Below are 17,482 nucleotides of genomic sequence, written 5' to 3' on the forward strand. Positions count from 1 at the left end.
GGCTTCACCTTTCAATATGGGATACCTGTGTAATGTTGGATGTTCTATGTATGACAAAATTGTTGAAATTGGGAACTGGTGTAAGGCAGACCATTATTAGTTTTAATCTTTGTGGGCTGCCCCATAAATGCAAATGTTAAGATGTTTAATGACATATTGGGAGGACTCTCTAGAAAGAGCATGAGCACTAATTAGGTGGGAATTGGTATCAATGGATACATGTACATATCTTAGTTTTCCAAATTCAGGGATGTGCATATCAGCTGTTTGTCATAATTGATTAGGGTTAACACCTGTTGAAGGAGGGGACATGCCTGTGAGCTGGCAATCTGGGCATTGCAAGATAATCTGCTTAGCTAGTCTCAACTGAAAATGTCGGGATAAATTTCTCCAATTTTTGTGGAAAATTTGATGTGATTGGGTGGCTTGGTCAAAAGTGATGTCTTGACGTGCAAATCTGTTTGATCATTGCCATAAGCCAGTGGGCAAGACAGTGAGCAAGACAGTGAGCTGTGGGTCCGAATATGTGTAATAAAAACAGGATGTGTTCATTGACCCAGGAATTGCTGAAATCAAAGGAAAGGGGCCTACAGGATGGGCTCAAGAGTGCACTTAATAAAGGCTGTTTCAAAGTTTTTGCAATAAATAAATGAAGTAAGCAGAGTCACTAACAATATTGATGGGCTGAGCAGAAAAGGTTTCCAGGGCCAATATTAGGGCTCCAACCTCAGTTCTCTGAGTACTAGTAAATCCAGATTGAGTGAGGGAGTTACGCAGATAGCTGCTTTTCCATTTTTACCAGAGCCATCAGTGAAAAGCGTTAAAGCATTAGGAATGGGGGAGTGAACTACCTTTGTAGGCATAACTACAGGAGTATGAGATAAGAACTGAAGTAGTTTGTCAGTGGGAAGGGCATGTTCAATATGGCCTGCATAATCAGAGAGTGCTATCTGAAGGTCTAGAGATAGGGGCAGGACTGCTTCAAATTCTTTTTTACTTAAGGATATTTTTATGACATGAGGGTCATAACCTTGCAATTGATTGCATCATTTGCAGCCTGCATAGATGACTTTATTAACTAGCTGGACTTAGGGAGATAGTGTTTTAGTCCTAGTATGTGAGCAAAAACCCATTCTAGGAAGTGTAGCTCTGGGGCCATCTGTCCTATTAATCCTGTTGGGGAATGTTTAGTAGGAAACACAAATAATTGGACTGAATATCATGGGTCTGAGAAATAGCTTGCTCTATTTCCTCAATTTCCCTTTTTGCAGTGGGGGTTAAATACCTGGGGGTGTCCAGGGCTGCATTACCTTTAGGATAGAAAACAGATTCTGTAATTTGTCAGTCATTATGCCCAAGGTGGGGCGGAGCCAGTCACTATCACCCGGTAATTTTTGATTATCATTTAAGGTGTGTATATTGTTAGTATTCAATTTAACCTCTTGAGGTCTTACTGAGCAGGAAGTTAGTATGTATCCAAGATATTTCCAAGGGAAGGACATCTGTACCTTTTCAGGTGCTATGATTAAACCTGGTAACTGTGTATTCCTCTTGACAGAGGCATATAAACTCAGAGGCATATAAACTCAAAAGTATTGGCTCCCTTGGGGCTGCCAGTAAGATGGCATCCGTATAGTAGGTGATCTTGCAATTAGGAAATTCTTTTCTACTGGGGAGCAAAGCCTGATTTACATGATACTGACACATGGTAGGACTGTTCAGCATTCCTTGAGGAAGTACTTTCCAATGAAATCAGCAAGCTGGCCTGTCATTATTAATAGCTGGTATTGTAAACACAAATTTTTCTCTGTCCTGCTCTGCAAGGGGAATAGTATAAAAGCAGTCTTTCAAGTCAATAATGACTATAAGCCAATCTTGAGGAATCACCATGGAGGAAGGGAGCCCCTATTGAAGGGACCCTATCGGTTGCAAATTAGCACTGATAGCACGTCAGTCACGCAAAGGTCTCCATTTACCAGACTTTTTGGGAATGACAAAAATGGGCAGATTCCAAGGGCTGTTTGATGATTCTATATGGCCAGTTCTTAATTGTTCCTCAACTAATTCATGGGCTCTTTGTAATTTATTTCCCTTTAAAGGCCACTGTTCTACCCAAATAGGATTTTGAGAGAGCCACGTCAGGTGTCAGGAAGGAATAACAACAGTGGCCATTACTAGAAAGAGGTCTGCTATTCACATAATTCATCAAATTCTGCCCTCCAGAGGAGGTATTGACTGGCCTCTAAAGTTGTTTTACCTAGCACTGACAGGCCTATCGGGTCATATGGAAGTAGTCTGCTATAGCCTTAATTAATCCTCTCATAAATGGGCTAGTGGCTCCCTTTTCTCTAATGCTTTTTCTTGTAAGTGTTGAAAGTAATTGGTTCATGTGCTTGATTGCCTTGTAGATCTTACATCACCAGGCAGACCAAGAACTCCCCTTATAATGCTGCTAAGACAGGGTCCCATAACTGTAGTGTATCTCTTGTCTTTTTTCCATTGTATTGGGGGAGAGGGCTCAGGGAAAACCTCTATCTCCTCTGTGGCACCTTTACCCAGTAACAACAGGGCTGAGGGAGGAAGAGGAGGCAGTAAGGTAGACAATGGTTTTTCTTCCATTCCCTTTTTAGGCTCTTCTGTGTAGAGCGGGGCCAAAGCAGCCCTAACTAAGGCCCATAACGTTAAAGATGTTACTGGGACCCACTGCCCTTGTACATGATGTCATTTAACATTTCTTCCCAGAGCTCTAGGTCTAGTGTGCATCCTTCTAGGAACTATGGGTTATGGAAAACAACAATTTGCATTAGGTCCCTTAATTCAGCCTCTGAAACTGAGGCTCTGCTAGCTTTAAGCAGCTATTTCAATATTTTTATATACTATCACTCTTGAGCTAATAACTGGGTTTCCCATGATGAAACCCTAGCTTGAAAATCCCCTCGAACTTGGAAATCCAGAGCAGGCACCAATTACTTACAACACAGTCACTTCACTTTCGTTTTTGAGGGTTCCATCACGATCCATTGCAGTGTTCTTCACACGGGCACCACCTGCCAGGCCTGTCACACAGAAAAATAGTACTCAGACACAGGTATGCAGTGTAAGGGCAGCTAGGGGTCTGCCTGGCTCTAGGGTCAAAGTGCACCCGGAGAAGCTGGAGCTGCATGCTTTCATTCACTGTAGGCACAATGCCAAAAGCCTGGAGCAAACACAATCTGTGAGAAATTAACATTTATTGTTCCCCTTTCAAGGAACATCACATGTGTGGATGATCAAAGATCAGTTCCTACTCAACACAAGTAAACAAGCGTGTTCAAGATATTCCCCTACATTCCCTTGTACCTACTCCTTGCCGTCTGCCTCAGGGTCAGAGAACAGCTGCCTTTGGCTATTCTCCCCTGAATCTAGGCAGAGCCTTTGGACCTTTCAGAAGGCGTGCTGCTTTTCCTATAGTTTCTCCCACCACTCTGACCAATCTCTTGCATGTTTGCAGTGGCTGGTACCGGTTTTTTCTTTCGATATTTAGTGTGCCCTTTAGGAGCACAGGCCTGTAAGGCAGGCCTGGTGGGGACAAAATCTCTCAGCATTTGCTTGTCTGTAAAGGATTTTATTTCTCCTTCACTTATGTGGCTTAGTTTGGCTGGATATGAAATTCTGGATTGAAAATCTTTAAGAATGTTGAATACTGGCCCCCACTCTCTTCTGGCTTGTAGAATTTCTACAGAGGGACCCACTGTTAGTCTGATGGACTTCCCTTTGTGAGTAACCTGGACCTTTCTCTCTGGCTGCCTTTAACATTTTTTCCTTCATTTCAACCTTTGTGAATCTGATGATTATGTGTCTTGGGGTTGCTCTTCTCGAGGAGTATCTTTGTGTTGTTCTCTGTATTTCGTGAATTTGAATGTTGGCCTGCCTCGCTAGTTTGGGGATGTTCTCCTGGATAATATCCTGAAGGGTGTTTTCCAACTTGGTTCCATTCTTTGCATTACTTACGGGTACACCAATCAAAGGTAGATTTGGTCTTTTCACATAGTCCCGTATTTCTTGAAGGCTTTGTTTGTTCCTTTTCATTCTTTTTTCTCTAATCTTGTCATCTTGCTTTATTTCATTAAGTTGATCTTCAATCTCTGATATCCTTTCTTCTGCTTGATCGATCTGGTTATTGATAGTTGTGTATGCTTCACGAAATGTTTGAGCTGTTTTTCAGCTCCATCGGGTCATTTATGTTGTTCTCTAAACTGGTTATTCTAGTTAGCAATTCATCTAACCTTTTTTCAAGGTTCTTAGCTTCCTTGTATTTGGTTAGAACATGCTCCTTTAGCTCAGAGGAGTTTGTTTTACCCACCTTCTGAAGCCTACTTCTGTCAATTTCTCAAACTCATTCTCCATCCAGTTTTGTTCCCCTGCTGGTGAGGAGTTGTGATCCTTTGGAGGAGAAGAGGCATTCTGGTTTTTGGATTTTCAGATTTTTGTACTGGTTTTTCCTCATCTTCATGGATTTTTCTACCTTTGCTCTTTGATGGTGACCTTCGGATGAGGTCTCTGAGTGGACATCCTTCTATATTGATGTTAATGCTATTCCTTTCTGTTTGTTAGTTTTCCTTCTAACAGTCAGGCTCCTCTGCTGCAGGTCTGCTGGAGTTTTCTGGAGGTCCACTCCCAACCCTGTTTGCCTGCACATCACCAGCAGAGGCTGCAGAACAGTAAAGATTGCTGCCTGTTCCTTCCTCTGAAAGCTTCATCCCAGAGGGAATAAATATGACACCAAAAGTGCAAACAAAAGTGGAAAAGATTTTAAATGTCTTTAAATTAAAATTTTAAACTTCTACACAGTAGATCTATAAACTTTGTTTATAGATCGTAACGAGGTTACAGGACAAACCACAAACTTGAAAAATATACTTATGAAGTGAATTAATTTCAAAGGATTCATGTATAGACTAGCAAATCTAAAAGTTTTTGATCTAAAACAAGTTAATAGTCTAAAAATTGTTGAGGATCTGAAAGAACTTTTCTTTTCTGACATGTATAATTTTAAAAATAGAAAACTTATAATATTTATTTATTTAAAATCAAAAAACAAAATTGTATGTTACCATAAATAACAAATATCCTGCAAAATAAGTTCACCGTAACAAATGGAAAATAACTTTAATGACAAGAGTGGTCTTGTTTGGATTTTTGTAAATCTCTTATAAAGTCTAACTTAAGGAAGACACCTGGATTCTCTTATCTGCTTCTGCATTCAAGTTATTGCAGTCTTAGTTTAGTTTACATATGTAAAGAAGATCCAACCATACACAGATTGTAGTTGCAAAGGGGAAATCCTCACTCACACTCTGAAAGAATGTCAATGTCTCCCAGGGTCTCTGAACCGCACTTTAAGAATCACTGTTCCAGAATGAAGAATCTCTACAATTCAATGAGAAAAAACATAAATGTCAGTAGTAGGGGGAGAAAGGCCAAAGGTTTAAATAAGCAGCTTGCATAACAGGAAATCCAAATGTCCCAAAACATTTTTTTTTTTTACTGTTCAATAACTTTAGTAATCAAGGAACTTTAATTTAAAATGACAAGGTAACTTTCCATACCCAAAAGACTAACCAGAAAAAATTAAAATCTGCCAACTATAAATTTTCATGAGTGTTTAGAGCAATGACAATCTTTATGTACTGCTGGTAGATTTGTAAATTGTCACCTTTTGCAGGAAAAAAATGAGCAATATTTAATAAAGTTTCAGCTATCCCTACAATTATACCAAGAAATTTCCCTTCTAGATATGCAACTTAAAGAAGCACCAGGTCATTTGCACAAGATTGACCTTCAGGGCATTGTTTGAATAACAAAACTAAAAATAACGTAATAGAAAAATAGCTAAATAAACTGTGTTATTTAGTACAATGGAATTCTATGTAGTGGTTAAAATAAAGTGACTGTACTACTTTTTTAAAATCACTTAGAAATCTTTCACCTGTAACATTGACTAAGTTTCAGAATGCTACACAGAATAGGATACATTTTTAAAATTTATGACTGCATGAAAGTAATACCATATATCATTTCTGTATATAGTAATTATGTGTGTGTGTGTGTGTATAGTGAAAAAATTAAAAGCATGGCAAAGAAAGTCATATATCTTCAGAATAGTATGTCTAGATGGACAGACAGGGAGGGTGATCAGAACAGAGAAGAATACAATTACATCTCATGTTTTGTTCATCAACAAGCTAGTGAAAACTGAAGCAAATATGGATAAATAATATTTGACAAAATTGCATGATGGAAGATATACATTTATGTAACTATATATATAACTGTATACAGTTATGCATGATGGAAGATATATATATAGTTATATATATATATACAAATTACATGATGGAAGATATGTATATAACTATGTATATAACTGCATACATACATAACTATATAACTGTATACATATATAACTATATATATCTTCCATCATGCAATTTTATATATAACTGTATATAGTTATATATAACTATATATAGATAGATATCTATATATATGTAACTATATAGATAGATATGTATAGTTATTCTCTATACTTGGCTGTATATTTACAATACTTTTTAAAAATTAAATTAAAAACCTAGGTTCCCACCAGGTAGTGTGACAGCAGACATGGAAAATTAGTTGGGATTGAGGTATACAGCTGCAATTTTAAAACATATGCATGGCAACTTCAGGACAATAAATGGACATTTGAATCATCAGAGATGGGCTTATTATTTTTCAGTTCATAAATATGTTATTAATACTCTATCCCCATGATTATCCTTCCGGGTAACAGAATGTTTTTGCCAGTGTTTATTATTTCCCTGCAGATGGACACTGCTATGAATATAAATGGATGGCCAGTGCTTGGAAGGGCTCTTCCCGGACAGTGTGGTGTCAAAGGTCAGATGGTATAAATGTAACAGGTAAACCTCCAGTTTCTCTTTGTTCTTTGAAAATCTTCCTGTAACACACATGTGACTGGTTGAAGAAAATAGTTAAGGAAACAAAGTTACTCTTTCAGTATTCAAAGCCTGTTTGGGATTCAGGATGCCTAAGCTGTATATACCCACCTGCTGACCAATGACAAATTATTTTATAATGGTTCAAATTATCTCTCACCTAGCCTTTTTAGGTATTGCTGCTGAAACGTATTTAATTAAAATACTATGTAATTCTAATAAATAATTGTTATAAATAATTTTCAGACCTTTTCTAGAAATTTTATATATGAATAATTTACCATATGTTTAAAAATGATCAGTTTTTTGACTTTCTGCTTGTGTGCCTTGAAGGCATATAAATACAGACCAAAAATACCACCAAGGGAGTATGATACAAATCCAAATATCTTGCTTAAATTCATATGTCCATGATTTAGAGATTTTTAAACTAATTAATAGAGAAGACCTACTGGTAAATTTCAAACCCAGACCATCTGAGCAGCTCATCTACTGTGCCCGCATCCCCAGATTATTGTATATCCAAAGAAGAAATCCAAAGGAAGAAATTTTTTTGATTATACTTCGACCAATATATGCCTCCAAAGAACTACTCTAGTGTGCAATTACTAAAAGCCTATCTGAAGCCTGTAAGCAAGCATGAGGGATCCCAAGGATGCCTTGAAGGAGGAAGAGACATTGGTTCAAGATAGGTAGTGAACAATCAAGCAAATTTCCTAGAAAGAAATGCAAGTCAGAACCAGAACCTTAATTTCAGGCACATGGACCCAGAAATCTAAGCCTTTCCATAAACAATTTCTTTTTATAAATCTAACTTACAGGAATTGCCATAGCATAGCAACAGCAGGAGTCTTGACAGTTAACTGCTCAGGCTGACTTGCTGCTGTGTTTTGACCCTGCTGTGGGGGAAAAATATAGTGTGCATTTCGATGCCTCTGAGTAATGTTCATTTATAAATTTAACTTTAATATATACAGTAAGAAACAGGAGCAAGGATCAATATGATTTTTGAAAACTATCCATCTTTATATTGAATTTTAAATTACCTGGATTTATTGAAACCCAATTATTTATTTCCTCTGTATGGGAGCTGGATCAGGATGTCAATTTTTTTTTTTTTTTGAAGATATGATTTTATACACGAGAAAGCTCTCTCAAGAAATCCTTAATAACAACTCCCTGTGGTCACATATGTAACAAAGAAAAGACGTCTAGTAGAAACCCTTTGCTCTCTCACTGTATTATTTTTTGGAAGAAAACTTTCCATCTACCCCACTCTAAGAGGTATGGGGTGAGAAGGGTCCTGGACAGGGATAGACAGGCTTTCTGAATGAGTTGTTACAGAAGTCATCCATTCAGCTCAGAGATTGGAAATAAATGTCTGCATTCTAACAGCTTCTCTAGATGATCCCATAGGTTTGCAATTTTTTGATGCAAATAATATTTACCTGACTTTTCTTCCACATATTAAAAACTCTTTTTCCACTGCAATTGGGACTATTCCCCCAATGCAAAGGTAAGTCAAATTTTAAATGACTTACCTATAAAATCATTAATTTCTTTTCAATTCAGCAAAGTGTCCAAAGGATTATTTCTAATGCTATTCAGTACCAAAAGGCCAATGTGTAAATGATGTATGTTAAACTCTATATGCATTCTTTCATCTTTTAGGAAAGATGCGATTCTTTATGACAAATAGACAAGCATGTAAAGTATATTACCTATCTTGATCAATTGCTTTAATTTATGAATTGTCCTTATAAGAAACTCAAAATATTGCTTTGTGTGTGTGTATTTAATGATAACAACTTCAATGTGGCCAATTAACTGCAGTTGCCTTGCAATGACTAACTGCTTTTCTGTGACAATTTTTCTGTATTTTGTGATTGCAATAGAGAGAAACACAAAGAATTGGCAATAGGCACCTGTGATTAAATTCCAGAGAATCATCAGTTCCATAAACAAAAAATTTTGTTTTGCTAATATTATGTTAAACTGAACAAGTATAGTTTGAAAATATGAGTCTCCTTCATGTCACCAGTGTTTTTTATATCTATTTCCATCTTAAAACCTCACTTGAAACAACTTAGGCACAGTTGGTACTACACTTGAAAATAAACGAGAGAGATAAACAGCTGTAATATCAAGCCAAAACCATAGTGCAAAACAAATGATTTAGTAGATACATTTGCTTTCTTCACTATATCCAAAAAACACCCTGAATTAGCAGAAATTGTGATTTTTCTAAAAAAGAAATATGCATTATTTAAAGAAAACATTTATTTAACATAAAGAGCTAAAGAGTTATTTCAAAAGACATGAAAACTCTCGTTTTACTTGAAAAGGAAATGAAATCAGCTTTTCAGTTGCTGGACTTGGCTTCATGTGCTCCTGGCAGAAAAAGGTTGTGTGCAATTAGTATTTTCAAAATAGCAGCTATAAAATAATTATTTCAACAAACGCTTGTTGAACACCTGCTGAGTACCAGACACTGAGCTAGCTCCCCTGGGTAAGAAGGGCCTGGAGTCACTAAATAAGGTGGTCAAGGGTAACCAAATATTTCACAGTCAACCACTGACAGAAAAATTCCTAGAATTCCCAAGGTAGTTCAGGATTCAAAGACAAGTCACTAACAACAGTGTATTTTCATCATAACAAGATATATTATTTGTCAAAACATGATTTTCTGTTCTGCAGGAGGCTGCTTGGTGATGAGCCAGCCTGATGCCGACAGGTCTTGTAACCCACCGTGTAGTCAACCCCACTCGTACTGTAGCGAGGTATGTGTAAATTCATCAGGGCAGACAAGCCAGCTCCATCATTTGTCACCCCACTGTCTCTTGTGCAGTTTTATCTCCCTCCAAAGAAAGCATGTCTTGAGGCATAAAAATCCCATTTTAGACATCTCCTTTTATCAATCTAAAAAGTCCTGAATTCACTTGCTTTCACCATTAGAATACATTTATATATAATGCCAAAAGTGTGTTTCTATGTAGTTAAAAATATCACAGGAATTACGTATAGTAATTCCCAAAACAAATCTTGTTTAAAGCCTTCTCTTCAAGTCAGGTCTGTTAGACTTCCAAAGATTCCTTGCATGGCTAGTGTAAATCTTCTTGTTCTCCTGCAGACAAAAACATGCCATTGTGAAGAAGGGTACACTGAAGTCATGTCTTCTAACAGCACCCTTGAGCAATGCACACTTATCCCCGTGGTGGTAATACCCACCATGGAGGACAAAAGAGGAGATGTGAAAACCAGTCGGGCTGTACATCCAACCCAACCCTCCAGTAACCCAGCAGGACGGGGAAGGACCTGGTTTCTGCAGCCATTTGGGCCAGGTGAACTGACTAGACTAGTGTTGAAGTAGAAACCTTTAGTTATACATTTAGGCAATGCCAAAGAATTAAAAAGTGAGCAAGCATTTTTATATGAGCTATTGATTATTTTGTCTACATGCATTTATTCTGATAGTGCCATCTATTCTTAAAGTTTTTACTATCATTAAGGAAAATAACTCATGTTTGAAGTTCAGAGAAATGAAATTACTTCTGAGAAAAAATTTTGGATCAATATGATTCAGTCCAATTCCAGTCCAAAAATTACAAGTGTAATTAATTTCAAATTGAACAAAGATGGAAACATGAATTTTTAAAAAAATGTGTTGTCATTCAGAGCTAGGATAAAGGAGACTATAAAGGCATTCCAGGATTTTTAATTTGATCATAGGAACAGTAATAGTTTGACTCATAAATAAAAACATCAGTAATGCAGTTCTGTGCCAGGGGTCACGTGGTAGATGGACCAGTTTGTATCAGCCCTAAAAATCAGCATACTCAAATACTCAGATCTGTACTAATGCCAGATACACAGGGGCAACAGTGGAGCCTTCCCTTCTGGATGGGATGATTCAAATATTTTTTCACATTCACAGACAGCTCTTCATGTATCTGGTAATAAATGCAAAGCCAATACAGGCAAACGCTTGAAGACCTCATGATATGCTATTCTCTACTCTACACACTTTCCCTCCTCAGTTGGATTTAATCATATGCTCATCCCTAGAACTAACCTGGTGCTTGAAAATGTGCTACATGGTTTATAAAGCAGCTAATAATATCATGCCACTTTTTCTCATACCCTGGAGGAACTACTAGTCCATGAAGCAAAGGAAATCTCCAGGCAAAGCCAGGCATAGTCTACTTTAAAATGCCATTAGAAACATGAGAAAAGATGGAAGGAATTTGCATAGCTAGCACATCTCCATTTCTGTGCATTAAGTCTGAATACTTTACCTTATTAGAGAATAAATATTGGATTTTTAAAATATTTTAAATGTTTGGGAGATTTTCTTTTAATCACATTATTCCTGCTTTAATTGGCTCATTTAGCTGATAGTTCAATTTATTGTGCAAAGCTGACTCATCTGTGTAAGCATGGGAAACTCTTCCCTCAGTGTTCAAGACAATGGACTAGCAGACAACCAGTAGCAATTCTGACGTTTACTAAGAATTGAAGCAGATCTCCTCAGATCAAAACCAGTCCTTTTGGGGAAAAAAAAAAAAGATTATTATTGTCATTATTTTAAATTTTATATATAGTTTCCCCAAAGTGAAAATTTTAATATATTTAGAGAGTACATGTTCTGAAAACTTAGATATTCTTTGATGTTGAAAATACCAAAAAAATTTGTTGAAGAAACTCTCAATGTAGAGGACCTCAACCGTGGAACAGTTCTTTTGATTCTAAACTGAACTCACATTTAAAAAAAAAAAAAAAATCTTTAGGATTAGAAAGAAAGGATATTTAGAATATTTATTGAGTTTATTCCCAGCAAATGAACTTCTAACTTGATCTAACTCCAGGCGAAAAAATTCCACAGTACCAATCTGCATTTGATGCCTTTCAAATATTGAATAAACCAGAGTCTATGTGAGGTCAGTTTTGCCCAATCTATAATTTAACACCAAGATCAAATATTTAATTGCAATAGAAAATATATGTTGATGTGAGGATCAAATTAAATCAGCCAATGTCATGAATAACAACTTGTGCTTGAAGTTTATTCAGAGCATAAAATTGAGGCGTTCAAAGACGATGAGACCAGAAACCCAAATTATAAAAGTTCCTGTTACGTCTGATTCCATATAATAGAAAAGGTAGAAAACAATTTATAGATCCTTTTATATGTTAACCAAACTAGTTGTTTTTGTAAATGACATTGTCAGCCAATTTTAAAACACATTGTAAGTGCAGACTAGATAAAAGATTATTAATTCCATAAGATGTTAAATATATTCACTTTCATTTTACCTGGAATAAAAATGACAAAGTTTTTGTTTATCTGCGTTAACTCGAGGTTGTAGAAACTTTCTTAAAATTGCATTTTTCATCTTATCATTGCAATTCTCAAAATAGATTGAAAATCAGAAGAAAATGTTTATATAGCATTACACATGTATTGAGTTTGAAGTAAAATTGAGATGAAAGGCAGCTGAAGTTTTGACAAAGAAACTTGAAATCTAAAGTCAAACATTTGTAACTTTTCAATTCAATTTTCCTTGATAACTTATCTTTAATGAAGCAATATCTAACCCATAACAGCAGCTTTGCATTAATCATTAACTGTGCTGAAGCAATAATATTTTGGGGGTTTTGAAAGAAATTGGTCATGTGTGATTGATCATTGGTCATCGTTAAAGACTGCCTCATGTATACCAGACTAATGTAAATTAATAACTAATATCCATTCTTCTTAGATGGGAGACTAAAGACCTGGGTTTACGGCGTAGCAGCTGGGGCATTTGTGTTACTCATCTTTATTGTCTCCATGATTTATCTAGCTTGGTGAGTGTTTAAATAATTAAAAATCCAAAGAGATACTTAATCGTAACACAGAAACAGCAAACTAATGTTTCAAATAAGTTCTCTACATTTATCTGGTGTTCACATGAATTTCTAAATAAACATGGCTTTAGTCCTAGATGGGCTAAAAGCTACCATATCTGAACCATTTCGTTTCTAAAGATGAGCAAGAACTTGCTGCAGGTCATCTTCTCGAGTGTGTTCTCTTGCATACTTTCAAGAGAATATTGCTTTGTACTGATTATGGCAAACTGTGGATTTTTATATTGAATTACTAATGGAGGAAGATATTACAGTAATACCTAATCATATTCAACTATCTTTTAAAACATGTATCATTTATAAATTATGCATTATTTATAAAGGTTTCTGACCAAATGAAAATGACCCTACTATGATATTATTTCTGTTGTCAATACTAAAAGAATCCCATTTGGATAATTTATCTTTTGTAGGATAGTAAAACACTTGAAGTTTACTTGGAATTTATTCAAAGCAAAAACTGAAATTCAAGGAGATCAGAAAATCAAATTCTAAGGTAGACTTTAGGCAATACAGGCAATGAAGCGATTTTGGTTTATCAATTTGTTTTTACTTTTTTTTGCTTAAAGCAATCAAATTTACAATTAGAAACTGATTTTTTCTCCTAATTGTAATGAATTGTTTTACAGCAAAAAGCCAAAGAAACCCCAAAGAAGGCAAAACAACCGACTGAAACCTTTAACCTTAGCCTATGATGGAGATGCTGACATGTAACATATAACTTTTCTGGAAACAACCAGTCTTGGATTTCTGACTTCATAGATGTCCAGAAGTCACAACAAATGTATCCAAACTGTGTGGATTAAAATATATTTTAATTTTTAAAAAGGGCATCATAAAGACAAGAGTGAAAATCATACTGCCACTGGAGATATTCCAGACAGTACCACTTACATACAGACCACCAACCATGAGAATTATAGGAGATTTAGCTGAATACATGCCGCATTCTGAAAGTTTTATGTCATCTTTTCTGAAGTCTACCAACTGAAAAACCACTTTCATCTCTAAAAATAATTGTGGAATTGGCTAGTTAGGATGCCTGATACAAGACTGTCTGCAGTGTTAATCCATAAAACTTCCTAGCATGAAGAGTTTCTACCAAGATCTCCACCATACTATAGTCAAATTAACATGTGTACTCAGTTGAATGATACACATTATGTCAGATTATGTACTTGCTAATAAGCAATTTTAACAATGCATAACATATAAACTCTAAGCTAAGCAGAAAATCCATTGAATAAATTCAGCATCTTGGTGGTTGATGGTAGATTGTATTGACCTGCATTTTAGAGACGGAGCCTCTTTTTTAAGACTTCATTCTTGTCTCTCTCCAAAGTAAGAATGCTGGACAAGTACTAGTGTCTTAGAAGGAAGAGTCCTCAAGTTCAGTATTTTATAGTGGTAATTGTCTGGAAAACTAATTTACTTGTGTTAATACGTTTCTACTTTCCCTGATTTTCAAACTGGTTGCCTGCATCTTTTTTGCTATATGGAAGGCACATTTTTGCACTATATTAGTGCAGCATGATAGGCGCTTAACCAGTATTGCCATAGAAACTGCCTCTTTTCATATGGGATGAAGACGTCTGTGCCAAGAGTGTCATGAAGACATTTGCAAGTTCTTGTATCCTGAAGAGAGTAAAGTTCAGTTTGGATGGCAGCAAGATGAAATCAGCTATTACACCTGCTGTACACACACTTCCTCATCACTGCAGCCATTGTGAAACTGACAACATGGTGGTAATTTAAGTGTTGAAGTCCCTAATCCCTTAACCCTCTAAAAGGTGGCTTCCTCTAGTTGGTTTGTAATTGGTCTTTGAAGGCTGTTTATGACTAGATTTTTATATTTGTTATCTTTGTTAAGAAAAGAAAAGAAAAGAAAAAAAGGAACTGGTTGTCTTTTTAATTTTCAGGGGATGGAGAAAATAATGTATCAATGACTTTTGTAACTAAAGGAAATCAAAATTATATGTTGATTTTTCTTTCTCTATAATTTGATTTCCCAGTTTCAGCTTGAATGTCTGTGTTGCAGGATTTCAAGATCCATAGTCTTTTGCCTTTCTCACTGACAAAATTTGAAGCAATCTCTTCCATGTATGATTTCAAAACTAAAATTTTAAAAGAGAGGAATAAATATCTTGCCCAAGACTTCATTACATATCTAGACCAAGAGTGGCAAACTTTTTCTGTAAAGGACTAGACAGAAAATATTTTCCATAAGGTCTATGTCACAACTTCTCAACTTTGCCATTCTGTTAATGCAATCTTAGTAAATAAAAGAATGAACATAACTGTTTTCCCATATAACTTTCCTTACAAAAACAGCGAGTAGGCCACCTTGGCAGGTCATATTTTGCTGACCCCTGGTCTGGATATTTTTTAATGCTAACTTGTCATCTTTGGTTTTCATTCATTTACCCACTGACTGTTCAATGTTCAAAGGTGAGAATTTACAGTCATTACATTTCCCACTGTATCAAAAGTAGCTATATTTTCTACAGATGTAGCCCTGGGAATGGCACAGTGGAACAATATTTAACTCAGCAGACTTCTTGCAAATGAAAGGAAAACTCAAAAGGTGCCATTAAAAAGCAATACCATTTTCAGGCAACATTATTGCAACAACCTTTGTGAGAGTAGCTTTTCAGGTTCTTTGAAAAATAGTGTAACATGCTATTTTAAACAGCTGTGCTCCTGTAAAAGTGTTTTGGATTAGAAGGTATTTTACCCTCATACTAGAGTATGAACTCCCCCTGCTGTTGATTAGAGTGTTTGCAAAGATTACAAAAGACATCAGGTTAGGATGTCATTGTCCCCAAAATGAAAATATTTGTATGTATTTCAATAAGAACTAAATGCAGTAAGCGCTAATTCCTTATTCAATATTCACTATATTAGGAAATGTAAATCATTTCAAAGAGAACAGGTAGGAAGATGAAAATTTTACTTTAAAGCAAGGATTTAAACAAAACCATAAAAACAAAATCCATTTTATCTGTTTTATTAAAGAGGAAGAAAAAATAATATTGTTACTCTAAAACTGTGATTATCTATGTATATACTCAGGGGTCTTCCAAATAATCCTAAAGTTGATCTCTTTGAATAAAATAAAATCCATTTGTCCAAAATGGTTAAGAGAGAATCTATTACGGTTACTTGAAAAATTCAGCTAACCCTCTTATGAAATGTGTGCAACACCTAATAATTTTTAAATGTGGGATGAAATAAAATACTGTTCCTACTAAAGCTATACTGAAGATATTGTAAAATGTCACTAATTCAAAAAAGATTAGTATCATCCTACCTATAAGAATTAATTAGAAAATCAAAATTATAGAATCTTATGAAAAATACATTTTATTCATAAATTGATTAGATTTTACGGCATATATGCGCAGATATATATATATAATATATATATATTATATATATATATACACACACACACAAACACAAAATTATGAGAGGGGAAATTAATTAGGTTCAACATGACCTAATATTAGAGAACATACTGGAAGATCACTGTTAGGCTAAATAAATACTGGATAACCTCTTGTTAGAAAGTTGGAAAGAGAAAAATGTAGCAATCTGGCTATTTTGGACAAATGGAAGGTTACTATATTCATGTTTATAACATGAAAATGGCCTTATTTTTGCTTCTGGCATGAGACATTGAGTTAAATATTTTATTGGAAATTCATCAAAACCTTATTTTTCCTGTTCCTTCTAAAAATTTGGGAGGGGAATGTAGTAGTAACTTCTCTATTGACACTTTCACCTTACCGAAGTGGTCTATGAGGCCAAAAAGATGTAGAACTGCTGTTCCCTAGACTGAAGGTCTATTTGGATTTTTAAAAAAAGAGCAGAAAAAGTTTGACACAGTGGCATATGATTTTGCTGGACTATTTCACTAGAAACCATGTAGAATAGAACTAACTGATCTCTTTTGAAAGGGGCTGATTTGCTTATTCATCAATACCTAATCCAATATATGGACTGTAATCTTATTCAAAGCCTTTTTTGAGGACACTGCAGTGTAGCTTAAGTGAATTAAAAAAGAGTGCATAAAAGCATGTTTTAATTACTTATAACAAAGCACAAATTACTTCTAACAAGGCAAATATTTATTGACAGGTAAGACACTCTGCTAGGCACTGTGAAAAACAAAAGTTAGTAACGGCTTTTGTATACATAGATACTTAAGACATCCAAAAGAAGGGGAAAATGCTTAATGAGTGAAGATAACAGTGAAACCTGTTGACTTTTTCTCTAGGTTTGTTTTTAGAGGGGGTTAGTATTTTCCCCTATGTAATCTACATGTCTTTAGGCCATGGTATTAGGAGTTTGATTTTTCCCTGCCCCACCCTCAGGTAGGTGGCAGTGGTCACTGTAACTTAATCAGACCCCTGTTAAGTTCCTGGGCATTTCAAGATAAAGTCATGTCTTCCTTCTCACAGGAATTGAATAGACCTCTCACACATTTATTTACCTCCCCTAACAACCTGTATCCTTAGTTCTTTCTGATTATTTTCTTTGCTTGGTCTCTTTCTACTCTCAACAGCTATTCTTCCCTACTTCCCACAAAACAT

General features: G+C 35.6%; 1 protein-coding gene across 1 annotated transcript in view; it reads left to right on the top strand.

Moving 5' to 3' along the window:
• THSD7A (thrombospondin, type I, domain containing 7A) overlaps positions 1-13,905 on the top strand; it is a 507,842-nt gene extending 493,937 nt beyond the window's left edge. Inside the window, exons 24-28 of the mRNA XM_011942957.1 lie at positions 6,849-6,944; positions 9,678-9,760; positions 10,111-10,321; positions 12,740-12,827; positions 13,517-13,905. Of these exons, the coding sequence (XP_011798347.1) occupies positions 6,849-6,944; positions 9,678-9,760; positions 10,111-10,321; positions 12,740-12,827; positions 13,517-13,601 (563 nt within the window). The 3' untranslated portion in view covers positions 13,602-13,905. The remainder of the gene's footprint in view (positions 1-6,848; positions 6,945-9,677; positions 9,761-10,110; positions 10,322-12,739; positions 12,828-13,516) is intronic.
• Positions 13,906-17,482: the final 3,577 nt, after the last annotated feature.

Source organism: Colobus angolensis, unplaced genomic scaffold (genome assembly GCF_000951035.1).
Source record: "Colobus angolensis palliatus isolate OR3802 unplaced genomic scaffold, Cang.pa_1.0 Scaffold104, whole genome shotgun sequence".
NCBI classification, from domain to species: Eukaryota; Metazoa; Chordata; class Mammalia; order Primates; family Cercopithecidae; genus Colobus; species Colobus angolensis.